The sequence below is a fragment of the Python bivittatus genome, unplaced genomic scaffold (genome assembly GCF_059951505.1).
Source record: "Python bivittatus isolate LINGU-HERP-01145 unplaced genomic scaffold, Pbiv_v1 ctg000220_np1212, whole genome shotgun sequence".
Classification (NCBI taxonomy): domain Eukaryota; kingdom Metazoa; phylum Chordata; class Lepidosauria; order Squamata; family Pythonidae; genus Python; species Python bivittatus.
The window spans coordinates 7705297-7733127 of record NW_028277048.1 but is presented as its reverse complement, the minus strand read 5'-3'; the positions used below and the strand labels follow the sequence as shown (position 1 = coordinate 7733127).

The following is a 27831-nucleotide window of genomic DNA, read 5'->3' as shown; positions in this document are numbered from 1 at the left end:
CAAGCATGCTACCCTCCTTCTTGTAAAAAGCCAAGGTGAACAGAAGTAAGAAACTTCACTTCTGTGTCTTCCTGCTAAAGGTTGAGCACTTCTAATGTTGGAAACTTTCTTGTGGCCTAAATGACAAATTTGGTAGTGTGCAATTGGTGACATCCTAGAAGATACTATTTTGGAAATGGGAGAGTATGGTTTTGGGTGCCCCACAACTTACTGAGGGGTGTTGCCCCCTCCTTTCTTTCTCAGTTTCTACATAAATTGGCTACGATTGACCCACCACACTTCCCAGCTGACAGCATCTGATTCTGTCACCAGATCACTTCCTATTTAGTTGGAATTTCAGAAGTTGGAACTTGAAAACTTCATGCTCCAAGTAGCCTTTATTAAGGCTAATAGAAGATGAGTATAACAAAATCCCATGTTTCATTCTGTTAAACTTCAGGTTTCCTAGGTCTTGAAGGCAGCAATTTTTCCTTCTCTCATTTTGCTGTCAGCAGACACTAGTAACTATCAGAATAGTATATGTTAGAGAAGTTTTCCCCAATATGGTTGTCTCCAGTTTAGCTGTGGAATTATGGGGAGCTGAAATCTGGAGGGCATACCTGGAGGGCCCCAGGCTGCTCTAGAGCTGGTCAAATTACTTGATAGATTTATGTATTTATTTATAAATCATATTTATATGGCTGCCTATCTCACAGAATGTGACAAGATAAATACTATCTTGCATGCCTTACTAGAATCTTGTAATGTTGATCTGCGGTATTATTCTCATTCACAGTATAGTTGGATACAGAGAAAACCAGAGTTAAATAAAAGTAAGGCCAGGAATGTTAGTTATCTTCCTGATTTGTAGGGCAATCTCTTTGTAGTACCACACTACTTCATCCCCCATTATTCAGATATACTGCTTCTGCTCTTAGGGGTTTTACTCTAGGGATGTGTCTAAATTGGCTATCTGTGGTCCCTGCTGTCTTTATCTGGGAAGTCCAGTTGCAGGATGACCACTGGTGTCCCTCTTCGCTTGATTTCGCGCCACAGAGAAAACCAGAGTTAAATAAAAGTAAGGCCAGGAATGTTAGTTATCTTCCTGATTTGTAGGGCAATCTCTTTGTAGTACCGCACTACTTCATCCCCCATTATTCAGAGATATACTGCTTCTGCTCTTAGGGGTTTTACTCTAGGGATGTGTCTAAATTGGCTATCTGTGGTCCCTGCTGTCTTTATCTGGGAAGTCCAGTTGCAGGATGACCACTGGTGTCCCTCTTCGCTTGATTTCGCGCCACAGAGAAAACCAGAGTTAAATAAAAGTAAGGCCAGGAATGTTAGTTATCTTCCTGATTTGTAGGGCAATCTCTTTGTAGTACCGCACTACTTCATCCCCCATTATTCAGAGATATACTGCTTCTGCTCTTAGGGGTTTTACTCTAGGGATGTGTCTAAATTGGCTATCTGTGGTCCCTGCTGTCTTTATCTGGGAAGTCCAGTTGCAGGATGACCACTGGTGTCCCTCTTCGCTTGATTTCGAGCCACTCCACTAAGCCCACGTCCGCCTGTTATTGCCTTACAAGGCAGGGGCGAAGAGACGCCTAAGGAAGACAAGTAGAAGGGTGGAGTAAGCCAGCAGGCGAGGCGTGGCGAGGTGGGTCGGGCTGGTTGGCTGGAGAGGCAAAGAGCGGGCTAGAGGATGGGAAGGGGGCTGCCAGCAGCCTGTGGCATGGGCTAACTCCAGAGGGCTCAAGACTTTGCAGCAGGTAAGTGGGAGGAACGGGAGAGAGAGGACAGGCCAGAGTTGGGGGGCGATGTAGGGCCGGCTTGGGGTCCCCGCCCGCGCTTGCCCACGCAGACACACGCGCCTCGCTCAGTCCCTTCGCCGCCCCACCCAGTGACTCGCCTGCACCACCAGGCTGGGAACCGCGCGGGATGCAGAGACGCCGAAGGAATGTAAACGAGGCCGGATTGCAGCGGATCCGGGCTGGGCGGAGGAGAAGGCGGATCGCCGGAGAGTGTGAAACTGGGAGAGGTAGAACACCCGGGCTGGGAGGACCGGGAAAGGGAGACGGGGAAGCGGGGCGTCTACGTGCGATTCAAAGGGACGCGACGCAGCGAGGCGCACAGCACTGCCCTCGTCTGCTGCTGTGTTGATTTATGCTCCCGGCAGGGCGCTTCCTCGTCGGCTTTCCATCCTAATCAAAGCGCGGCTGATGCTAAGGGATGCGCTGAAGGCTCACACGCACGCACGAACTTGGGGTGGGCGGAAGGCAGGGAGATCATTGTGAGGGTGCGTAGGTGAAGGCGGAAAGCGAGGCGGTAATCCTATACCCGCTGGCCAGAAAGTCAATCTTCCTGAGTTATTTCAGCGCAAAACGCTTCGGATTGCCCTGTCCATAAAGCTGAGCTTGACCTGTGCGCTGGATACCGCCGCGAGCCGCGCAGTCGGTAGGAAAACCGCGGGGGCCTCTTGGCGACGGGCGTTTTTGTCTGTCGGGGTGGAAAACGCTCTTCTTGGTCGCGCCGGGCTTCCAAACAGGTGGCTGTGCCATTTGCTGAAAAGGGGGTGGGTGGGTCGTGCGAACCTGAAATATTTCATTTTAAGCTGTGTTACTGGAGGCGCGTGAAGTGTATGTGTTGTAATTCTGAGGTGGAGGCCCGCTAAGCTTTATCTCTGCTTGTTTCATCAGTCCGTTCACTCACCTAAGTACGTCCGTCCATTTTCTTGACTCCATCCATCTCTACATATCCTTCTTCCATTCTTGTAACATGCTTATCTCCATAAAATTATTTGTAAAACGTATCTCCATGACATTCCCTCTTTCTTTAGTGAATGCCCCATTGTCTTAAATTTACCCCTTTCCCCCAACTCCTCTCCCTTCATCCCTTCTTTCCTTTTCATTTGTCACCAAATTTCCTTTCCACAACTCTGCTTCTTCTCATCATATCTTCATTCCTCATCAGTTCCCCTTTCATCCCTCTATTTGTACACAAATAGCAACAGGTTCTCAACCATTTATGCAGGCTCAGACCTTATTGCCACAAAACGTGTGCGTGCACAAGCTCTTATTTATCTTGCATGGAAACATTTGTTGTTCCATCAGAGGTTCAAGAAGACACAGGATAATACCACTTACAAGGAGTAATGCATAACTGCCTTCAGTGCACATATCAATATTTTTTCAAAACATTTATAATGGCCATGTATTGCAACCCCCCCAAAAAAACAAAAAACAACCCCCCCCCACATGTATATATGTGTTTCTGCATTCATCTGACATTGCTGTTGCTTTTGTAATTTTCACATACTTCTTCCCATTCTCTAAACACAATAACATGTTAGGCACAGTAACACGTTAGGCACAGGATAAGCATACAATATCATTGGAATATGAAGCACAGGGCAATACATTGTACACTTCATATGGATTCACATAGTTTCACATCAGGCCAAAGGAATCACACATAGCCCACAACCAATTTTCCTTCCTTCCTAGACTAGCTGAACCCTAGTCATAACACACAGACATATACAAATATATGTTCTTAAATACAGAGCCTCTCCATGACCAATAAACAGTTCAGATGACCGTACACATGATTAATAACTGGGTACAGAAGTTTATAATTACCTGAAGAATACAATATAAGGTAGGATTCCTCAATCTGGTGTCTTCCAAATGAGCTGGGACTATGACTCCCAGAATTCTCTACCCAGCACATCTGGAAGGAGGAATCCAGGTTGGGAAAGGTTGGGTAGCAATCAGACTTGGAGGGGGAAGACCTGCCATTTGCATGGCTGGTTCATCAGGCCTTCCAGTAAGCAGTGAATTTTCCTAAATGGCAACTAGTTTTTGTAAAAGATTGTAGTAAGCTTCTTCTGCAGTGAGCTACTCTTCAGATGCATTGTCCCAAAGGCCACTAGCCCTCCATGTCTCTTTTGCTTCCAGTGGGCAAATGGGAAAATCAGATGACATCTCTCAAAGAAGTGGATGTGACTGAGTGATTCTGACTACCAATTTCTGCTTCGAGTGTCATTCATTTCTTCTGCATTCATTTCTTCTTCTCTCTCAACATATCTTAATTGCCAGTCATCCATGCACATGCTGGCTATCTGAGACACCAGTGGTGCAGCTTTCTAGTAGATAGATGCACATACCCCGTCTCCCAATTTCAAACTGAAACTATGCTGCTGTGGATGAAAAATGCATCCAGTTAGTGAGAGCATATTTCCTTTAAGTCAGTGTTGTCCAAACTTGGCCACTTTAAGATGAGTGGACTTCAACTCTCAGAATTCCCCAGCCAGCCATGCTGGCTGGGGAATTCTGGGAGTTGAAGTCCACTCATCTTAAAGTGGCCAAGTTTGGACAACACTGCTTTAAGTAATACTTTCATGCAGATTCAGTAGTAGTAGCCACAGTAGTGGTAAAAGCTCATAAAAAAGAGAAGCCCTGGCTTACATTTTCTTAAGGTTGGGACAACAGAGGAAGACTTCTGTAGCATAAGAACTCTAGGCTGGAAAGAGGGCATGTGGCATGGCACCCTCCATTCTCTGCCAACTTAGGATCAGGACTGCAAGAGGTTCAGGGTGCACTCTGCTAAGGGCAAAAAGCATACAGTGCTTTGGCTTCAGTGACTCTTACAGTCCGTTAGGGACATTGGAAAGGGGGCACGCAAGGGTATGCAATGTTGCTTGACTCGGGGGCTCAAATAATTGAAGAGTAAACGAGATGGGCTGGCAGGGAGATAAATGTAGCCATGGACCAGGCCACAGAGCTTGCCCTCTCTCCCTTGTTGCATTGACCTAATCTGTCCCCTCCTCACGAAACTCTTATTTACTCTGAAAGAGAGAAACCTATGGATGGGGATATATGGGGTAGGAGGGAGATTTAAATTCCCTTATGACCCAAACTGTTTTTTATTTTCTTTCTGCAGCTGCTTGAAAGAAAAGAAGCAAAGGTCCCATCCTGAGAGCTCCCATCTTCTTGTCTGTTCTTCTTTTCCCAGATTGGCCTTCCCCAACCTGGTGCCCTGGAAGGCATAAGTGATTATGTAATCTGGCACATGTAGAAGGATTCATCTTGGGGAAAGATGATCTGTTTTCTTTAAATTGGCTGCTTCAGACAGTGATTTAGGGGATGAAAGAAGTCTATTTTCTCACTTTTTCCTCCCAGAAGCGGTCATGTTTTATAATAAAGCTGGCTCAGTAGCTGCAAAAAGGGCTCACAATTATTTCTTTCTCTGTCTCACACACATTCACACATAAACACATTCACAGCAATGCACACAGAGGTTCTAAAAGCAAAAATCTAATATGAGAGTAGAATATAAAAGTGTGAAATACGGCTTGTTCTTATCACTTGAAAAGGTATGTTCTTCATTTGAATTGACAGTCTAGTTACGCTTCTTAATAAACCTGTCCAAATCAGTTTTTCCTCTGTTCAGTTGAGTGGTTCTAGTTGCATGCCATCTGTCTGTTTCAGCGGGAGATATGTATGACAGAGTTTATCAAGATTTGACCAGATTCTGTCTAATTCTGAAAATGAATACAAGTAATCAGATCATCTTGTCTAATAGTGAATTACTTCTTACCTAGCATCTCTGATGCACAAATAGCAAGTTGGTTGTTTTAAATTTTATTAGGGAATTATACTAAACAAACAGAATAATAATCAGTGATAATATAGTCAGAAACGACATAAGTCAGCTTTTACACTGTATAATTTTCTTCCACCTGTACCTTTTTTTTTTTTTCACCATTGATTATCATTTGTTGTTGCTAATACAGAATTGTAGCTGTTGTTAATGGATCTGGCAATACTTTCTCCTTTTATTGACACCCCTTCATAAATATTGGGGAGAAAAGTCAAAAGTGCTATATTTTCATAAAAGTCCTGTTTTTGTAATTTTTTTACTCTCTGGAAGAGCTCTTATTTAAGAATTTATATAAGGTTGTCACTTGACAAAACAGCCCCTAGGCTGGCCTGCTCTTGTGCTTTGAACCACAGCTAGATGTGCAGAAGAAAGCTTCTCATGGCATTGTGACAAATTGCCACTTGCTGTTGCCCGTAGGTGCTAATGACATTTGACATTTAGAAACACTAAAAGTTGCCAAATTGGGGCCACATGTGGTGTTTGTTTGTTTATTTTTATTCCTCCACACTCCACATGAACTCATGGTAGTTTACAGACCTAATTGATCTGGGATGGGGATTCTCTCTTCTCCCCGTGTTCCCCCCTGCCCCCAGTTATGTGGCCAGGAAGAGCATCTTCTTCACTGACAGGATGCGAACAGAATTCTACCTTTGCCTGGTACCAGCGTGCTTTTAGAATCACAGCTCAAACCATCACCATAGGGTAACTCTAGCTTCCGGCAGCCTGGTGCCCTCCAGTTGTAGTAAATTACAATTTCCAGACAGAGGGGCAGCTCTTTGGAAAGGCCTGCAGACAGTGTGGTTGTAGGCTTAGAGATGACCCTACCCATAAAATGGGGACACCTCCTCAGGTATTGGGTTTATAAGGCATTTTATTAAGGACAGTAGAACATGGGATCATCTGGACATTACCTTTCTTTTTACCTAAAGTATATTTGGAACTGAGAATGGATTTCCTGGTGATGTGTAGCTCCAAATGTATTTGCATGTTGTCTTTTAAATTTCCATCTTGGGCCCCAACATTTCTTCTTCAGTATCTTATGGCAAAGAGGAGGGGCTGGGAGGTTTCTGGCCCAAGGAGCCATGGGAACAGGCTGACCCCATGCAAATGTTTCCATTCCAAATTTCCCTCTCTGTATGTAACATTTTTCTCCTCTTCTCTGCATCTCTGTCCCCAGCTCTTTCTGGCCTGCCTGCTTTGAGCTGTTCACCATGCCTCTCGGGAAAGGCTGGAAGAAAACAGTGGAAGACATTGCCAGTGTCTATGACATCAAAGAGAAGCTGGGCGCGTGAGTACAAAGGAAGGACCAGCAAGAGATCTGCATGGATACTCTTCTCCTCTGGGAATCCTGCCCTTGTGGGCTTTAGCACCGACCTGGAGCTTCATCTCATCCTCTATTTCTTGATATATTTACTTTCCATGCTCTGGATTAGCCCTTCTCTACTTTTATACTTATCTTCCCCAACTTGGGGCCTTCCAGATGTGTTCGGAGTGTCAAAGGCCATGTCGGCTGGGGAAGTCTGAACCTTAGGGCACAAAGCTGAAGAAGGCTGTTTTAGCTTTTCTTCCACCCACTTCCATTTCTCTTTTTTCTTTCCCAGCCACATCCTGCCCTTGCATCCCTAATCCTAAGCCTTGCACATCTATCCTGCAGCTGAACCATGCTTCCCTCCTGCCCCCCTTTTGTTCAGTACCGCTCCAGTATTGTGCACTGGATTGATGTTAAAGATTGCATGACTTTAAATAAATGCCAGAAGAAGCATTTTCCCCCGTGTAACAGATAAACTCACACATGCAACGTTGTGGGATGTTAGCATGCCTGTAATCTGTCTACCCCTCTCCTGTTCTCCATCCCCAGCATGATGCCAACTGCACCCCATCTGCTTTTTCTGCCCTGAGGTCCTCAGCCTGTCCCACTAGTCTCCGGCCTCTGCGGCTGGATGTGCTCCCCCTCCCGGAAGCCTCTTCTGCAGAGAGAGACCCCAGGAATGCTGCAGCCTGATCGGCTTAATTTGCATGCTGTGATCTCATTGGCTCTGGGGCCCTTGGACATATCTGACGCGCGCATTGGACAATAATAGACCAGGAGCCCAAGGGAATTTGCAGAAGGTGGTGGGAGTGAAGTGTACAGGTTAACTCTTTCCTAACCAAATGCGCCAAGCCAATTTGGATGTGGGGCAGAGAATCCAAATACATTTCAGAAGGGACATTGAACGGGCTTGGTTTGTCACCATTTCCTTGGCAATGTCTCCCTGTTGTTTTCTCTGCAGCCCTAGGAGATCAGGCTTGCAAAGGAAAATGAATCAGCCAGCCCTGAAGAATTTGTAAGTTACCTGATGTCAGTTCACATACTGGACGCTGGAGATCCTTCACACAGTTTATCCCAGAATCATAAAGCGTCAAGCAAGGGAACAGATGTCTCTGACTCAGTTCCAGTTTGGTGTATTGGGAGAACAAAGATTGCGGGGGGGGGGGGGGCAGTTGAGGACCTTTGGGGGAACCTGTGTAGTAAATCTCAGAAATTTCTACCACTTTTGCATTTTGGTCACTCTTGCTTATTCCAAAAAATCTCCCTCCCCCAAAGCCAAAAACCAACCAAACCAACCCCCCAAAACAAAACAACCCCTCCCCCTTTGAACTACTCATTCTTCCCCCCTCCCATTTTTAAAAATTAGATCAAATTCTAATGGCCGACATTTTGAAATGGGACATACAGTCGCTTCTTTGTCCCAGAACAGTTTGAAGCAAACTGAACATTTTTTTCATGTAGCCACCCTAAACTCACACATAATCTGCAAAGGGTTAAAAGGATTACATTGGTGGCATGGCAACAATTTTCCCCCTTAGTTTCATCATGCTTTTTGTTTAACATCCAGTCCAACAAAAAGTTCCAAGGAATTAAAAAAAAAAAAAAGCTTTCGTAGAAGTCACATTTAATTCAGTAGGGCTTAAAGCTGTATAAACACACTTAGGTTTATGCTGCTGAATTGCTGTTGCAGCTGTATGAGTATCTGCATTTATTCTGGCTTTCTTTAATTCTTTTTCTGACAGAGGGGCCTTTTCAGAAGTGGTCTTGGCCCAGGAACATGGATCTCAGCGCCTTGTAGCCCTCAAATGTATTCCTAAAAAAGCCCTGCGAGGTAAAGAAGCAGCTGTGGAGAATGAAATTGCTGTGCTCAAAAAGTAAGTCAGTTTGCATTTCTGAGCCTTTCTTCCAGAATGTAAAATGAGCTTCAGGGTCCAGTGCTCAGCATCCATTTTTGGTATAGAGGCTTCATTTTGTTCAGGGACAACAGTTATAATAATGAATAATTTAATGCAAATACAGATGATATTTCATTGATCCAGTAGAGAGTCCAGTTTCCGGATATGGAAAAGGAGATCATGTTGCCTGCCCTTATAGTTGTATGGAAAAGGGAAAATCAGAGGCGCAGCTTGACCTGCAAGCATTTTTTGCACAAGCCAACCTACCAAAGTCCTGGGCTCAGAAAGCAACCCTTTTTCTCTTTGGGTCAGAGAATGGTTTCCAAGTGGTTTTGATCTCCTTCTCTTGAGTGCATTTTTCTCATTCTTTTAACTTTGGGGAGTGTCTGGGCTTAAATAAGAAGCATACCACACTCGTTTAGCAGGGATGGCAGTGAATTTTGCATTGTATAACCTTATTTATTCCATATCTTAGCCTTCGGCCAAGATACTTAGGGTGATGTACTTTTCCTAAGAATCTCTCAAGGCAGGTTAAGGTAAGAGATAGTAATTGTCCCAAGATTACTTATCGCCTTTTCCCATTTGCCCCTAACCATGGCATAAACATGTCCCAGCAATTGTGATTTTTTTTTTGTCATGATCTTATGACCTTATCTTCAATTCATCCTCAACACACACTTGAGGTGGCCTTAAGTCATCATTAACAGTGCTTTCCCCCTTAGGCAGCATTCATTTGGTGACACCCCAGTGGACAGGCTCAGCCTGACACTTATTGGCAACTTTAGGCTAGTGAGGGCATGACCGCCCCCCTCTGGTCCTTGGGCACTGTCTTCCAGGGCCATTCTGCTTTGAGTACAGTAGCAGGAGAATGTGGGTCTTTTAAACCAGCCTTTCCCCCTGTACTCGTCACGTCTTCAAGCTGATCCCCAGCTAGGAGACCTGTGTTTAAAAGACGGATCAGCCCAACTAACAGCACATCTGTCAGCTTCACCATGCAGCTATCTATCCCCAGTGCCTGTCAGCTGCTGTTTTGGGTTTGCTGGGAAATGTCAGAGGACTGTGTGGTGATTTCCAGCCTGGGAGAAGAAGCAGCTGAAGTGGGGAGAGCTGGCCCTTTTACCCTCTAAATTTCTGATCCCACCACAGCAGCAGAATCTGGTGGGTAAAGAATCAGCTCCCCCCTTTCCCATCACCTCTGACAGCCCTGGTGTACAGCTGGCAGATAATCCATCTACCAAAACTTGCCTCCTCCCCTGCCTCCTCCCAGTTAAGCAATGTGACTGGTGGATTCTCACCAGCTGGTAAAGTTTGATGGGAGGGGAGGGAAACCAAACTAAGGGAATCCACCAACCCCTTTCCTTAACTTGCCTTGTATACAGTAAACAAACACTAGTAAATAAACACCTTGTTCTGGCTAGTGATTGGCAACGGGAGCAGCAGGTTTTATGGCAGGATACTTTTCTGCTCAAGAATTGGGGGAGAGCACTTTAACTAGCTATGGAGAGATTCTTATCTGAGTAGGACTTCTCCCAACCCTAATTAAACTTTTAGTCTTAGGAGTATGTACATGGCTTTCATTATGCTTCCTACGCACAGCTTTCTAAAAAGGACAGGGTAGAATCTTGTGATGTTGGCTGCCATTCACTCTCCCATCTCTTAATTTTTGTTGTAGGATTCAACATGAGAACATTGTGGCTCTGGAAGATATTTATGAGAGCCCCACTCATTTGTACCTGGCCATGCAGCTGTGAGTAGAAGACCTTGCCCCATGAATGTGGTTCTACTTGTGAGGTCTGGGGTGGGGGAATTTGTCCTCTGGAGATAATTGGTTATTTTTGGAGAGGTAGGAAATAGCAGGTATTGGAGTTCTTTTGTAGATCACAATGATGTGGGTGGTTCTTTCAAAGAAAAAGGTCCTTGCATGCAATGAGCTTACAATCTAAAATCAATCTTTTCCTGATTGGTGCCATCCTGATTGCAATTTGAGGAATTGCATTTGAAGGATGTCAGGATGGGAAGGGCTGGTCTTAATAATCAGACAACAAAGGGAAGGCAAGTCTGGAAGCTGCAGAGATTCAAGAACAAATGCTGTTTCAGATACTTAGTTTCATTCCAAGTCCATGCAAAAAATGACTTTTGAGGAGGGAACGGAAGAGCGGTAGCACCATGTACCCTCCAAATGAAGGATCACAGCTCATTAGGATCATTACCTCCTTTTTCTGGTATGAACAGAAGCTCTGGAATCCACCACAGCTGGGCCCTCTATAGCACAGAAGCTCTGGAGTCCCACCACATTTGTGCCTTCAAGTCAGCATTGACTCCTGGCAACTGCCTGGACAAGTCCCTGTGGTTTTTTTGGCAAGGTTTTTCGGGAGTGGTTTGCCCTTGCCTGCTTCCTAGAGCTGGGAGAGAGTGACTGGCCCAAAGTCCCCCAGCTGCCTTCATGCCTAAGGTGGGACCAGAACTCACGGTCTCCCGGTTTCTAGCCTGGTGCCTTAACTACGACACCAGACTGACTCAAAGGCACAAAACAAACAAATAAATAAATGCTACTTAAATTTATCCATTGGCTAAATAAGCTGGATGTTAGATTCCCCGGCCTCCCTTTCCAACTGGGAAAGCAAGTTATTCCTGACAGTTGGATCAATCCTCACTCTGAGAAAGTGTGAATGTAAACCAGTTCTCTCCTGGGCGCAGGGTGACAGGCGGAGAGCTCTTCGACCGCATCATTGAACGAGGCTACTACACAGAGAAGGATGCCAGCCAGCTCATCCGGCAGGTGCTGGAGGCTGTGAACTACCTACACGATCTGGGAATTGTTCATCGGGATCTCAAAGTGAGTATGTTGGGACACTTTGCAGGTGGCCAGTGGGTCCCAACATCATATGGTGAGAGAGTAACTCCCAGACAAGGAGGCTGATAGACATTTATACTTAACCTGGTTATTGAGTTAGCCCATTTTCTGGGTTTGCAAAATAAATTGAACCATAAACTAACTGAGCGGCCTGTGCTGGCACAAAACACTAAGCTGCCACTGCCACCAAAAACAAGGTGGGGGAAATAGGTGAAGCCCACTTTCTGGAGTTCTTTCCAACCCTTTGCAATAAGAGTCACATGACTGGGAGGAAGAGGGAGGAGGCTTAAGAATGGAGCGGGTGGCAGCGTTCCGAGCCCCGCCTCTTCCTTACGGATGCATCGGGGGAATTTGTTCTGAATTTTGTTCTCTCCAGTTCACAGCTGGATTTGGCCCATTTTTGAACTCCATCTTTCCTTCATTGGTTTCTCCCACCACACATAATTTGGTCCCATTTTCCAGAGAGTTGTTCTGCTGAGACTCCTGAGCTTGTTTACATAACGTAACATAACGTAACATAATGTAACATATAATTTATATATGAAATATAATCTTTTTCTTACATTCAGTTGAATTGTGAATAAAAATTAGCCAGAGTTGTGCTAAACTGGCTTTGCGGTGTTGTGCAGATGCAGCTTTGCTTTTAGGATGTTAATGAAAAAGCTGATTTTGTATTATAGCCAAGGTATTTGGCCATGTTTGTAATTAAGCCAAGGTACTTGGCCATGAACACTGAGGGGAAGAGATTATTCCATAAAATGATCTACAAATTTCTGAATATATTACTTCAGTGTGCATCCTATCTATAAAACCAGCTCTTGGATTCTGTCTCTTTGTCACACGTTGGCTAGGAGTGAGGCTATGTGGAGGAAGCAGCTGAATTTTGTACGCTTAATTTTTTTTCTAGGAAAAATGACAGGTTTATCTTAGTAAGACTGCGTGCCAGCTGTTTGCAGAGGTTAAGCAAATGTGAGACTTCGGTGTGAGGGGACACCTTTAGCACAGAGCCAGCAGTTGAGAGGATCAGGAGTGGGATAATTAGTCCCTCTGGGGTTCTCACAAATCTCCTTTTTTCATGTTGCAATTAAACAGATATTGGAAGGGAATACAGGGCAGGAATGGTTAATTGCACAGCTCTTGGTTCATTCGTCCCCTCGAGTGTAACCCTGCTTGCATTATGAGCACAATTCAAAATTTGAAACTCACTGTAATGTGTGACTGCAGTTACCCTGTCTTTTGTTATAATCTATGAGGCAAAATATAGTCAACAGAACTAAAAGCAATACAAGGCTGTTTCCCGCAAGAAATGGTGGTCCCCAGAGAACAAAACAGGATTGAGGGTCAGATTTTTTGTCTGACAGAATGGTCCAGCCAGAAGAGGGAAGTGGCAGGAGGGTGGAAAGATCAGAGCGTAATGTGGAAAACGTTCCATCCCCTAAATCAGTGTTGTCCAAACTTGGCCATTTTAAGATGAGTGGACTTCAACTCCCAGAATGAAGGAATGAATCGATTTCTGGAGGAATGAATCGATTTCTGTCCTCTCCATGATCATTGGTGAGGCTGTTACTATTGATAGAACTTTTTGTCATCAGTGATAGTCTCTGGCCACTTTATCCTGTGTTGGCTTCTTTTTTTATTGCCTTCAATTTTTCCAAGCATATGGGTTCTTCTGCAATGATTCCTGTCTTTGCATTATGTTTCTGATCCAAAATACCTAAGTTTTAGCTTTGTTATTAATGGTTTTACTTCATCTAGTACAGAATTGTTCTTCTTGGGATCCAAGGTATTCTCCACAATTTTATCCCGCTGTATAATTCAAGGGCATCGTCTTTCCATTGTTCAGCCTTTTTTATTGCTTAGCTTTCACAGCAGTGTGTTACATCTGGGAAGACCATGGCCCTTACAATACATATCTTTAATATTTTGTCTAGATTTGTCGTAGTCTTTCTTCTAAGTAGCAGATGTTTCTTTAATTCATGGCTTGTGGATTTTTGAGCCTTTGAACTAGGAAGATAAAGTCTGTTACTACTTCAACTGCTTGTGTTGGGTTGGCATTGCTTGTAATCTTAATCTGTCCCCCGCTCCCACAATCTTTTACTAGTGAGAAGCAGACTGGCTTTTACCAGTGAGAAGCAGAGTTTTGTATTATCCTTTTTCATCTTCAACAAGAGATTCCTTAAGTTTTCTTTGCCTCCCATCAATATGGTTGATGGGAAACCTGAGCATATCTGAGGTTGTTAATGTTTCTCCCAGCAACTTTAATTCCAATTTATTCTACAGCTTTTCTCATCATTTATTCTGCCTATAAGTTAAATAATAGTATGCAATTTTGGCATATTCCTTTCCAATTATGAACAATTTAGTTTCTCTATTATTTGTTTTAACTGTTGCTTCCTGGTCATCATCCAAATTATTCAATAGGCAGATGAGGTGACCAGGTACATCATTCTTTTAAGGGCTATTCACAATTTGTTGTAGTCTATATAGTCAAAAACCTCTGTATAATCAATAAACAAAAATTGATGTTTTTACTTTTTCCATTATCCATTGGACATTATGAGTGTGGTTCTGGTCTACCATATACTTTTATGTGCTCTTGTTCCGTGTATTGTTGAAGTCTGAATTGCAGAATCCTGAACATTATTTTACTAACACGTGAGATAAGTGCAATTCAATGGTTTGAGGTATTCTTTAGCACTTCCCTTTTTGGGGGGAATTGGAATATAAATTGATCTTTTCCAGTTTCGGCCAGTGCTGCTTTGCCATTCCTGTTCACAACCCTCAAATAGCACTTTTAACTGCACCATCTTGTAAAATTGTAAAAAGTTCTGCTGTAACTCCTAGAGCTTTATTGTTAGCAGTGTTTTCTAGGACTCATTTAATTTTACTCTCCAGAACATTTAGTTTCAATTCAGTGGTCAAACCTTTGTATATATCATTGTTTTGGGGATCTTTCTTTATAATTCTTTTATATATTTGCACCATGTTTTCTTTATATGTTTCTTCTCCAGTAGATCTTTCCTTTCTTAATCTTTTATCATGCCAATTTTTTTTCATAAAAGGTCCTTTGTTTTATGTAATTTTTAAAAATATGTAAATCTCTTCTCCTTCCCATTCAGATGTTCCCTTCAGTTATTTCCAACATATTGTGGGGTTTAGAAGCTGGAATTTTATTCTTGGCTAGCACAGCAAAGAAAATAAGACTCCAGTCCTTTCTGGTTTAATGTGATATAGTAGATTCACCCATGTAACACAAATAACAAGCTATTTGTTTAGTAGAGTTTATAAAATCTATTCTTTACCTTCACTGAATAATCATTTGGAATACTGCTAAGGCTGAATCCTGTTGGTCTGATTATTTTGTTTAAGTTGTAATTTTGCAAGCGGGGGTTGTAATTTGTGCTGTAATTAGCACCAGGTCTTGTTTTTGCTGACTGAAGAGAACTTCTCCATTTTTGCTTGCCAAATATATAGTCTACAGTATTTGATTTTGGTGTTGTCCATCCAGTAGTGTCCATGTCTAAAGTTACTTTTAGGTTGTTGGAAGGAGGTATTTGCTATAAACATTGAATTTTCTTGCCAGAACTCTATTAGCCTCTCCTAGTTTGTTTTGTACACAGAGACAAGTTTTCCCTTTATTTCAAATGGTATTACTCAGCTTTTTGAGAACCAGTTTGGTGTAGTGGTTAAGGCATCAGGTTAGAAACCGGGAGACCAGGAGTTCTAGTGCCGCCTTAGACACAAAGCCAGCTGGATGACCTTGGGCCAGTCCCTCTCTCTCAGCGCTAGGCAAGGGCGAACCACTTTCAAAATCTTGCCAAGAAAACTGCAGGGACTTGTCCGGGCAGTCACCAGGAGTCAAGACTGACTCAAAGGCACCAAACGCACCCACCCACCCACCCCAACTTTAGCATGATGTCTTCTTTTGGTGCTGCATGTTGCCATAGAACTTCCTCTGCACCCATGGTTAGAGCATAGATTTGGATCACTGTAACATTGATTGGCTTGCCTTGGACTCATTTGAGATCATTCTGTCATTTTTAAGTTGTATCTAAGCATTGGCTTTTACACCCTTTTGTTAACAGTGATGATTACTCCATTTCTTCTGTTCTTGCCCATAGCAGAAGATATGGTGTCTCACTAATGTGAAGTGATGCATTTCAATCCATTTCATTTTGCTGATTTCCAGGATGTCAATGTTCAGTCTTAATATTTCTGCTCTGAAAGCATCACATTTGCCTCAGTTGTGGATCTGACATTTTGTGGGCCAGTGGTGCACATGTCTTTGCAGCTTCAGACTTTCCTTTTGCTTTTGGACACATCAGCAGCTGAACATCCTTTTGGCTTTTGCCACATCATAAACTCCAGTGCTATTTGTGCTTACCTTTGGTTGTTCCCAATAGCTTGTGGGATACCTTCCAAATTGGGGGGCTCGTTGTCCAGTATCATTTTGAGATTCTCCTGGCTGTAAACGTCCATTTCGTTGGCAGAATACTGGAGTGGGTTGCCATTTCCTTCCCCAGTGGATTGTGTTTGGTTATGATCCCTTGTTTGTGACACTCCTGGAAATTACGATCCCAGCAATGTAGCTCACAGTATTATTGGAATGTACAAGCCCCTTTACCACTGCAAGGTACCGATCCATGAAGGGGAGATGGCCATTAGATGGCACAGAAGAATTAGAGTTGTCGGAATCTCTTTGCTGCCATCTGATGTTCCTCTGAATTTTTGCTGCCAGACATATCTATACAAGGATCTGTTTTTCACCCCTGAAGGCATGTGTATCTCAAGGCTGCCCTTGGAAGGTGTTGGAATAAGGGAAAAAAACCCTACTTTAATACCAGTACAGCTAAAGACAATTTAAGCCTCTGTCACTCGTGGGGTGGGGATGAAGGCAATGTCTTTATGACAGTGCAGAAAAAATGTGCGAGTGGGGAAAGCCCTACTCTTGTTATCCTTGTTAACTTGTTAGTCCTGTTATCCTGTTCTAGTTTATCCATGAAGATAAACTAGAAAACTCTTAAGATCCTTGGGGGAAGGGAGAGATATAAAACTTGATGTATGTATCTCTACTCTGTTTTGCTTGTCCAAACAGCCTGAAAATCTCTTATATGCCACACCATTTGAGGATGCCAAGATTATGATTACAGACTTTGGGCTGTCTAAAATTGAGGCTGATGGCATCATGTCTACAGCTTGTGGAACCCCTGGCTATGTTGGTGAGTGTGACAATGGGGAAGGGTGAGGGGCCGAATATATTCTGTATTAATATCCCCCCTTGTGTAGATGTGCAAACCCCTTCCTGTAGCAAACCGATAATTCAATTCCATGTTCAGTGATAATAGACAATCATGGTGAGAAAAGACTAAATTATGCAAATATTTTACAGAACATGTTGTGATTTTTGGCAACATTTAATCTTCTCCACTATTCTTGACCAGGGGGTAATATAAGGGCCTGAAACTGCAACCTGAAACCTTAAAACTCCTCCCCCAATGGGTTTAGAACCATCAGGGGTGTTTTTTCCAACTCTAACGGCTACCGATTGTTTCTTTTCTGTTTCCTTTTTTCACCTACAAACTGAGATTTTGTAATGCTTTCATCCCATATTCTGATTCATAATCCATCTGCTCGCAGCCCATCTGCTCATTTACAAGTGGGTGAGCTAAAGATGACTTTCATCCAAGCAAGGAATACACAAACATTTTATTTATTTATTTAATTTATTTGAACGCACGTATAAGCTGCCCAACTCCAATGGTCTCTGGGCGGTGCACAAAACCAGGAACCCCCCCCCATAAAAATAGATAAAAACATTAAACCAAATGGACAGCCCAGACTGAAATAATCTTACAGACAACAAAAATCAAACAAGACTAGGGGCCCTGATAAGCCATAATGCATCAACCCTGGGCCTGGGATGAAAGCCAGGCTTTCAGAGCTTTTCAGAACCCAAGGAGAGAGGGCGCAATCCTTATCTCGGGGGGAGGGGGGGGATGCTGTTCCAGAGGGTAGGTGCCTTGAGTTAGATTCAAAGGAAATTGGGATTATCATGTATTTTCTTAAACCCTTACTGTTTCTTTAGTAGGCCAGTCTCCTGCTTGGACGCTACATGGGTGGTGGACTGAGAATAGATATGTCAGGAAGAGATGACAATTAGCACAAGACTTTGCAACTGGCAATTGTCTCAAATACTGACAATAAAAGCAAGGGTTGTATTACATTTAACCAAAACAGGGAGGTGCCGGAGCAGTGGAACTGAATCGACATGGGAATCCTACTGTTGTAGCCTGGAAAATAGCTGTGCACTTTAATTATAGGGACACAATTCCAGGATTAGTTAGTCACTTAGGTGCCATCATGTTGGATTCAACTGTTGACTGCATGCACAAATATTTGCCACCTTGATCTGTTTCCAGATCAGCAACAAGCTGTTCCAAGAACATTTCAGTGATCTCTCTGAATTTATTCATCTATCTTATCTGTTGTCTTTCCGAACATAATTTTTTCTAGTCCATCTTCTGCTTATATCATATACCCAAATTATGTGAATGTCTGCTTGCTGAACATCACCTCAAGAGACAGCCTTTATTTGGCCCAGGACTGATTGGCTGGTTCTTCTTGCAGTCCATGGAACTCCAAATCATGAGCTCTGTTCATTGTTCTTTATTTTCAGCTAACAAAGTGGTTAGTAGTACAGAAAAAGAACAGTGCTTTTTTGGTTTAAGTTTGAGCACCACCATGGGGGTGGGGGGTTGGCTGTAAGCACATATGGTCAATGGAAGAGTGGAGTTTGCAAGATCAGCACTACTTTTTAGCAAATCTGTAACTACTAGGTTTTGCTGATTACAGTTCTTAATATTTTTCACCAAACCCCAGGCTCATCATGCTGGCTGAGACTGGTGGGAGTTGTAGTTGATCTACTGAGTGACTGTTTCTTCTTTTCATACTATAGTATAAAACAATGTTAAGCTGCACAAGGTTGAATTGGTAGCATGGCTCTTAATAAAGCCCCATGCCTCCCTTTTCTTCTTGGCCATTGTGTCCTCTGCAGCCCCTGAGATCCTGGAGCAGAAGCCCTACGGAAAAGCTGTGGACTCCTGGGCACTTGGTGTCATCTCCTACATCTTGTGGGTACCTTTCTACCTCCTAACAATCCAGCCTTTTGCATTAGAAGCACAAGGAGCAACTTGTAATATGTTTTTGCATGCATACAGTATGTGAGATTTGATGCCTGTGCTCCAACCTGCAGACTTTGTGGCTACCCTCCTTTCTATGACGAGAACGACTCCGAACTTTTCAACCAGATCCTGAAAGCTGAGTATGAGTTTGACTCTCCATACTGGGATGATATCTCTGAGTCAGGTGAGTGCAAGTCTGGGTAGAGGAAGTGGCATGGGAAGGGCTTCTTCCCAGTTCTGAACTTGGAAGCCTTTGGTTAAGCCCTGCTCAGGGTTAGGGTTAGGGTTAGGGTTAGGGTTAGGGTTCTCTCTCTAAAGGGGATCTATATTGACTGGGGGGAGGGCTTCACTCCTGTGCCTTAAAAACAGGGATGCCATGCCTTACCCATCCCATTCACTTTGCTACCTGCATCTTCTGGTTGGCCCCCTTTCCTCATCAGGATTCACATTTGGCAACAACAACGACAAATGCATGTTCTGTATGCTTTTTGCCTAGTGTGCATTTTGCAAGTCTTTTTCTTCTAACAGAATGCATTTTTGTGCATAGTCTTTTGTGTGGACTTTCCTTTAATATATGCATTTTTCCTTTATATATGCATTTTTTGTATCTTTTGAGTTGCAAAATGTTGATGGCGGTGTGTTCTCTTATAGATTTAAACAGGCTGGAAAATTCAGGTTAAAAATTGAATAGGAAGAATCCCACAAACCTCTGTTCACCTTTCTTGCCTCTTGACTGGCAACAGTGGAAGACCATGCCATAATATCAAAATGCCCAGTTTGTCCCAAAGGCCACTATATTGAGAGCTGGGGGCCAGAACTACTGCTGGGTTACTTGGATGGCATTTAACCAGAGCAAGAAATCTTTGCTTATCAGCATAGCGTATGGCTCCGACAGGAGCATTCAAGCCATGGCTCTTACATGCGGGGGTGGGAAGTCTGCAGTGCTTGGTCCTTGAGAAGCTTTTTCCCTTATTGCTTGAGATTTTTTCAAGTCTTTAGCTACCCTGCCTTAATAGCCTGCTAAAGGAGGAGGGGCAGTGGCAAGAGAGAGAAAAGAGGATGACCCCCTCCATGACAGCTGTGCCCTTCCCACAAGCACTCTGCGTCCTCCAAATCTACATTGTCTAGAAAGCAAATCTAGGTGCATATAAGGAGAGACAGCTGACAGTTGGGACAATGGAAGATACCAGTACTAGTCTCTAAGGTGCCAGTCACCAAAAGAGATCAGGGAAATGCCAATCTAGTTTGGGGAGGGCACATTGCTGGAGCTGGAATTAATGTATTGGGGGTTTGTAAGTAGTGTTAAGTCATAATAAGGCTCGGTTTTAGCTTAGAGTGTGGTGTGACTCCAACCACTATGCTATGTAGACCATGGATTAGTGTATTGTATGAACCAAGGCTGTTGTGGTTTGTTCAGTAGACTGTGGTTAAGCAAATCATGTTTTGGTAAGGTGTGTGAATCCTGGTGTAATGATTTTAGAACTCTTTGAAGCATTCTGTTCAACACTAGTTTTTCTCTCTAGCATCAAGGATGTTTCTGTAAGTATGAAGCTAGAGTTTGGTGTCGAATGTGCTAATCCATTGCCCTCTCCCCAGTTGCTGGAGTAAATTTTCATATTTTAAAAATCCGCCCTCTGCCTTAGTAAAATAATGCATGAATGGATTAACCAATGACAATTAAGACAGTAATCCCTATTACCTTTGGATTTCACCCATGATACCAGGCTCGCCCCTGCAGCAAAGAGACCTCCAATTCTCAGTACACAGTTGCTCCTATATTCCTCTTTGTCTGTGCTTCATATTCTCAAAGGTATGAAGAGAATCGTTAAACCCTGTGATGCACAAAGGAAGGTCCACCAGGAACATCCTTGGGGAGGGGTAAAAAAAATTTCAGATGGTGGCTGTGACTGTGTGATCAGAGCCCTGCCTCCTTTTAACATGCATTGCATGTAGAATAAGGGCAGGGCTTTGAATACAAGGTTGCAGCTGCCATCTTGACTTCTTTTAACAACCTCCAGGACACCCCTGATCTACCATCTCAATGAGAACTAGACTTTTTTTTAGTGGCTTTTTTTCCAGATTTTCAGCAACTGTGACCAGTTTCTAATGGCAGTAAGCTGGCATAGATTGCTATCACTTGGCACACCCCCATCTCACCCTGCTACCTTAAGTGACAAGTAATGGTTTAGTAGCTGAGATACTGAATGTAGTCGTAACAGGAGCTATTACACCTGTTTGGTTGCCAGAAAAATGCTTTTGCTGGTAACTTTAGACTAAATCATGAGGTTTTTGTTTCTGTTCCCATGTAGCCAAAGATTTCATCCGACATCTTCTAGAACGGGACCCTGAGAAACGATTCACTTGTGAACAAGCTCTGCAACATCCTTGGTAAGTCTTGTTACCTGAGGGGGGACAAGTTTTCTTTCTTACCATTCTTCCCCATCATTACCATTTCCATTCCTATTCCCTCAATCCCTTAAAAGGATTATGGATCTTCAATTTTTTCCAAGACTCTTCTGCTGATCTTTCAAGGCTGAGGACAGAGAGCAAAGAATCCTGCCCTGTTCTAAGCTGCTGCAGATCCTGGAGAAACAGAAATCCCTCATCCCACCCTACACAAAAAAGAAATAAGATAAATTGTATGCATCCCCTGCTTCCACCACCATCACGCTGTTACTTAATGTTGTTTGCATTTGGTTGGTTATGTACAAAAAAAAATCTGAGCAGTTCCCATGATAATGAGTAGCAAAGCCATCAAGCCCCCTTTCTCCTTCAAAGACCTGGTAGGGTGGTTGAAGCCCAGGAGGTGGGGTAAACCAAAAGTTCTGGTGAATAGGGAAATGGACCACACACAGTACAGCAAACACTGAGAGGATTGAAACTACTTCCCTCCCTTTTATATTTTTCAGGATCTCTGGGGATACAGCTCTCGAGAAGGATATTCATGGATCTGTGTGTGAGCAGATTCAGAAGAACTTTGCTCGCAGTCAGTGGAAGGTAAGGACAAAGGTTGAAGGTTAATTCGAGATGGGGATGGTTCTGCATTCCGTCTGTGCTCCCTTTTTAATTTTAAAGAGAGAGATACTGGAACTGGATTTCAGTAACTGTAATACATCTCCCTACGTGAATCCTCTGGCCTGGATTAGTAGGATTGTGTCTTTTTAGAGACGCTTCATTAACAGTAGAAAAATGTAAGAGGAGCCTGCTGCAATATTTGGCACTTGGTTCTCACCTTCTTGACAGGATAGAGCTGTAGCTTACAAAAGCTGGTACCTTTTAATTAACTTGGCTAGTCTGAAAAGGCGCTAGCAGATGTCTTCTGCTTCTTGACAGGAGTGTTCCTTGTCAAGATTCCTGTGAGCAATGCCTTCCTCTTGATGACTCTACAGCATTCAAACTCCATCTTTTTGTGATTTGTTTTCATTCTGTAGCTCCTGCGTATAACCTTCCTCTCTCAGCTTTTTAAAAAGTTATCTTTTTGCAAGCCCTGAGGGCCTGCTGAGCCTGGTGAAGTCTCCCCCTTGCTCCTCTGGGTCCCCTTTTTTTGGCTCCAGTTCTTGTTGCCTATTACCAGGAATATGGATTAGGCAGCACTGAACCTGGCTTTGATTTAAGCATGGATGAATCTACATTTTAGATGGCAAGTTGAGAAAGTTGGGAAAGCTTGCCTTTCAACCAAAATCATTCTGCTATCCATGAAAACTGGGGAATGTGGGCATGTGTTGTGTATTTTTTTCCTCCTCTGTTATTGATTAGAGTTTCACTTCTGGGTTTTACTGTGTTAGGGTACTTTGTAATCCACCCAGCGTGTTCTGATTATTGGGTGGATTAAAACTATACCTAAATAAAAATAAATGACATCACCCTTCCTTTTTCGTTGGCTGTACTTCTGTACTCAGGCTGATATTTACAAAAAGTTATGTTTGCTCAATAATGTAGAGGAGGGAAAGCTATGTTACCCCCTTGAGTTCCTTCAGCAAACAAACACACAAGTAAACCAATACTTCATGGCGCCAGGATTGCTGCAATTCTGGATACAATCCCAGCTTTGGATTGTTTGATTATCTGCTGATTTGTGTTCTTTAGTCAAGGGAGACGTGATCTCCTCATTCCCAACTCGGATTCCCAGCTTTACAGCCACCTCTATAGCTGTGCTGATCAGCAGTAACCCACCAATGGATACCAGGAGGTTAAGAGTTCCATTGATAAGTTTCATCTGGTAACTTTTTTCAAGCTGCTATGAAAAGCAGTAAAAGCAGTTGAGACCATTTTCTGTTCATCTGGGGGTCTGATTCCCATTTTTGTTTTTGCAGCGAGCAATCAATGCCACGTCCTTTTTGCGCCATATCACCAAGTTGGGACCAGGTGCAGAGGGTGAAGAAATCGGAGAGGCAACATCTGGAGGACAGCGTGGAAAATGGTGACCCCCAGAGGTGGGTTCACTGAAGAAAAATATTATATCCTTAACATCAGCTTAGGTTTCTTTGGATCCTGGTTTTTACTGAATCCAATCTACCCAGCTTAGATTGAGAAGGCCAATCGCTGCTTCCAGGATTGCAGACGGAAGAGTTTGTTTAGCAGAGGAAAATTGCTCATGCACAGGTTTTGGACTGTCACAATTAGTATGGCTCTCTTTACAAAACAAGTTCACTTCTGGTTAACTTCATCCAGGTTTCTGGGTTTATATAACACACTCTTATATATACAGATCTCATGGGCTTGTTTATAGTGATTGGCCAATTAGTAGTTCAGGGTATTGTGTGACCATGAGATGTCTGTGGATCCATCATCATGGTATGCCAGGGTTTACTTTGCCAAGTTGCCACAGTCAACATGAATTGTGAAATGTTTCCCTAGATCATTTTGTGTGCCTTCCTCTGCATCATATTTCTACCCTGGAAGAGGAAAATGAGGCAGCAGTGCTGCTGGTGGCAAATAGCCTGTATTGTTGTAGCAGAGATCCTATAGGACCAGGGCAGATTTTCTCATGTTCTCCAGATGTTTTGAACGAGCCCTTGCCATTGTTTCTGCTACCTGGGGCTGTCAAGAACCAGAGGCAAAAACATCAGGAGGTCACTAGGTTTCTCCCAGGTAGAGAGAGTGGGCCATGAAAAGAGTGCTGCAGAGAATCTCGTAAATATATTTGGAAATGTGTAACAGTATACAAAAACAGATGCAAAAGTCACACAAGTGTACAGTGCCAAACAGGTTCTGGGATATAAAGCATATTACATTGTATATTACACTGATGAGTGGTTGTTTCCCAAACTTTAGCTGGTGCTGGGGAATGAACTGAAAAGTCTCAGCCTCCCTTCCCTTCCCCTCCTTGCCAGATATGTAATACAACCGGGAGAACCTATAAGCATGATACCTATTAACTTCTACTCTTTAAATTCATATAAGAACAGACACAGTAAAATTGTTTGTTTATTTCAATGCCACTCTATTCCAGATAGCTCTGAGCATACTTAATGCACAATTTGTATTCCTCTCTAAGAAAAAGTCTCTTCTTTTCTCCTTCTCCTTCTCCTTCTCCTTCTCCTCCTCCTCCTCCTCCTTTGTTTCTCTTGGTCAGTGATGAGCTTTTGGGCTGAATGACTGTGGTCTAGTTTTATTTTGTTCTGATGTTTTGCCGGCAGTTGTGGTAAAATAAAATAAATAAAATAAAGTGAAAAATAAAATAAAATGAAATAAAATAAAATAGACCACGGCCATTTAGCCTGAAAGCTCATCACTGCTTCATTGATGCCAGCCATGAAAACCTACACCAGCATGTCTCTCTTGATCCTTTTGGTTCACTCAACAGGCCATCACTTACCCAGGCACTTGTGGCCCCAAGAGCTGCTTGCAGGCCCAGCTGCCTTACTACAGGTAGTCCTTGCTTACCAACTGCCCCATTTAACAACCATTCGAAGTTATGACAGTGTAAAAAAAAAGCTTTGCGACCAATCCTCACATTTATGGCCATTGTAGTGTCCCACAGTCACATGATTGCCATTCAGGGGCTCCACAACCAGCATGCATTTATGACTACTGCAGTGTCCCATAGTCATGTGATCACCATTTGTGTGCTTCACAACTGGCTTGTGACAAGCAGAGTTAATAGAGAAGGCAGAAGTAAAATTGTAAGTTGAGATCACATGATGTTTCACTTAGCAACCACAACACTTAGTGATGGAGTTGCCAGTCCCAGTTGTGGTTGCTAAGCAAGGACTACCTGTACAATATGGCAGCACATCACAGCACATCCATTACCCATGCATAATTGCACAATTAGTAAAACAGGATGGCTCAGAGGGAGGATCTGAGAGCCTATAGGACCCTGTCAGAGAAGGGCTGAGCAGGGGCCTTTCCAGGAGCAGGGCAAGATGGGGGCCCAATTTGCTACAAAGCTTGTTCCCACAGCAAGCCTGCTACAGTTAACCCGTTTCTTGCCATCCGCAGGTGCTTCGAAAGCCTGGGCCACTGCCTTTGCATGAGCTACCCTCCTGCATGCGGCTTCACAGCCACAACGCTGCGCCAGCACCCTCCCCCAAGTGTGGGGTATCCTTTCATTTTGTGCTCCCCTCCATCTGGGGATCTCTCTGCCCTGAGGGGCTCAGGAGTTCAGACAAGCCAAGAACATCCCTGTCCAGCCTGCTTTGAGCGGGCTCAAATGCACCCTGCCTGGGGCCAGAGATCGTCCCCTTGAAGCTGGAGGAGCCTTTGCAATCTTGCTGCGTTACTCACCTCACTTCCATCCATGTCAGCCGCCGAGGCCAGCAACCTACTGGAGGATCGGGGAGGATGTGGTGGCAGGGAAGTAAACTCTCGGCCATTCTTTGCCAGCTGTCGGGGTAATTTCAAAATTGCTTTGAGAAGCTCTTTCTCCTCCTCTCCTGAAGAGTCCTAGAAGGATAGCTGCCCCAGAGGGAAATGCTGGTGGCACTGAAGGAGTCCAGTGAAAGATGACAACTCTGTTGGAATAGAAGAAACAGGAATAGTAAGGGAGCTGGGAGCTGCACAGCAGAGCTGAGAGCTGGTCTTGAGACGTCTTGAATCTGAGCTATCTAGCCTAAGCTGAATCAGGATCAAAATGAAATTGGATAGATGTTTTGGGAGCCCTAGAAGGGTATGGCTGGGTGTTGCCAAACTCCTCAAAGGATATAACTTCCTTCTGGTCTTAGAGCAATGTTGCCTCCATTTAAAATAAGTGAGTGAGATTTTGGGTAGATAAGACCAGTGCTGAATATATGCAACATTAAAAATGAGCTGCTTGTTTAAGAAGAGCCTGTGTGATGCCCAAGATATGGATCAAGGCAGTGGGCTGACGCATCTCCTTGGCTTAAGAAGCAACCGGCCGATCCAATATTTGACTTGCTGCTGCTTTGTAGGTAATGCAAAATGAAGCTTGGTCCACTTGTACCTGCTCTTGGAATCTTTACATCTGGGTTTGGTTGGGTTTTTATTTTATATCTTAATTGCTAGTCTGAGTAAGACAAGATCTTGTCAGGATTTGATGGAAACAGAGAGCCAGTGGGGTCCCGTCAGAAGAAGAAATGGACTTCTGGAGGAGTTTGATGCTCCAAGCAAAATAAAATTAAAACTATGACTATAGTATCCCTCTTCCTGTAATAGAAGTGAACCAACATCTGTAGGATGGCTTTAGCATCTAGGCTGCTTCCAGGCGTGAGTCTTCTTTTCCATTATATCATTGCTTTTTGGATTTTGCATTTTGTGGGACTGCAACGTGGATCCATGTGATGTGTTTCCCTTTAGGGTTTCGTTGCAAAAATCCCATCTACATTGGCAAGCAGATTAGGATAGGATCTTCTCAGACTTCTACATGCTGCCCCACCAAGCTGTCATTCCCTCAGACACCCTGGTCATTTTGAAAATGCGTGTGCTGGTGTTTTGTACACCTGTGTGCTGTTTTTTATTTAAGCCAGAATTTCAAAATACTACCGAGTTTTCAGTAACGTCCTCCTAGTATAATCTTGGGATTTTTACATTTGGTAACAATGAAAGAGTTAATTTGCAACATTGAGAGATCCACTAAGGATAGATGTATAAACAAATTTTCTCTAGACAGCAGTGATCCTGAGGTCACCAGCTAGAAGGTTTGTGCACATCTTTTCCCTCCCCCAAATCAGTATTTCATAAGGGCAAATAAGAGCATTTAAAAAAGAATGTGTTTGCATATTGGCTATCCACTTACGTGCATACGTAGGAAAACGTTTCTTTGACCTTGAATGGGAAAGAGGAAAAGATGGGCAGAGGTGAGATATAGAACAAATTATAAAAAAGCAAACATGTGTTTTGAAATTTTAGTTTAATTATTGTTTAAAATGGCCACAGTGCTGGTAGATAGGGGTGAGTGAACTGGGGCATCCCCTCAGAACTTTTGAGAGTGAAGAACTACAGAAGATTCTTTTACCTTGTAGAATAGCATTTCTGTTCTGTTTCTTGCTAAATAGATTATCTGGTAAACAGAAAAAAAAAAAGAATGAAAGAGGAATAAAATGTGTGTGGGGGGGTGTATGTGTGTGCGCTAATGATTACAGGATGATGAAGAAATCCAGATGCCCTCCGAAAATACTTTAGCAAACTATTGCTAGCACATGTTAAAATATCCATCTGGCATTCACTGCAAACCGAATGAGACCTGCTCCTTGAAATGGAGCCATGGGTGCCCCCCCCAAACGATGGAGTAGCCACAAGGCTTCCACACAAAGACAAATGATTGACAGGAAAAGGGGTAGCAAGGCCAGTAGCTGTGTTCCACCTTTTGTACCGCCTGTCTGTAGCTTGCCTGCTGGACCGGACATCTGCTTTGCTGAGTTGCTCAGAGCTGGAGATTTTTTTTAATGATTCTTGGTGGGATAGGTGGGAATTGTTTCCTTCATGCTTCCCTCCCCTATACAAATGTGTCAAATAAACTGGTGAAAACAGGAACATGGTTGTGGGAATGCC

General features: G+C 43.4%; 1 protein-coding gene across 4 annotated transcripts; it reads left to right on the top strand.

Moving 5' to 3' along the window:
- The first annotated feature begins 1606 nt into the window (after window positions 1-1606).
- Window positions 1607-27831, top strand: PNCK (pregnancy up-regulated nonubiquitous CaM kinase). Of its 4 annotated transcripts, none has more exons than XM_025165573.2 (13): window positions 1607-1748; window positions 6818-6928; window positions 7911-7964; window positions 8692-8823; window positions 10517-10591; window positions 11542-11680; window positions 16794-16917; window positions 18753-18828; window positions 18951-19063; window positions 21189-21267; window positions 21789-21876; window positions 23193-23312; window positions 25324-27831. In XM_025165573.2, exons 2-12 carry the CDS (start codon window positions 6852-6854, stop codon window positions 23301-23303), a joined length of 1068 nt encoding a protein of 355 aa, XP_025021341.1. In that variant the 5' UTR covers window positions 1607-1748; window positions 6818-6851; the 3' UTR covers window positions 23304-23312; window positions 25324-27831. The 4 variants fall into 4 exon arrangements, with proteins under 4 accessions (XP_025021341.1, XP_007420540.1, XP_087993893.1 ...); XM_088137767.1 differs by lacking the exon at window positions 1607-1748 and adding an exon at window positions 1887-2017; XM_007420478.3 differs by lacking the exon at window positions 7911-7964 and having other exon boundaries at window positions 1608-1748.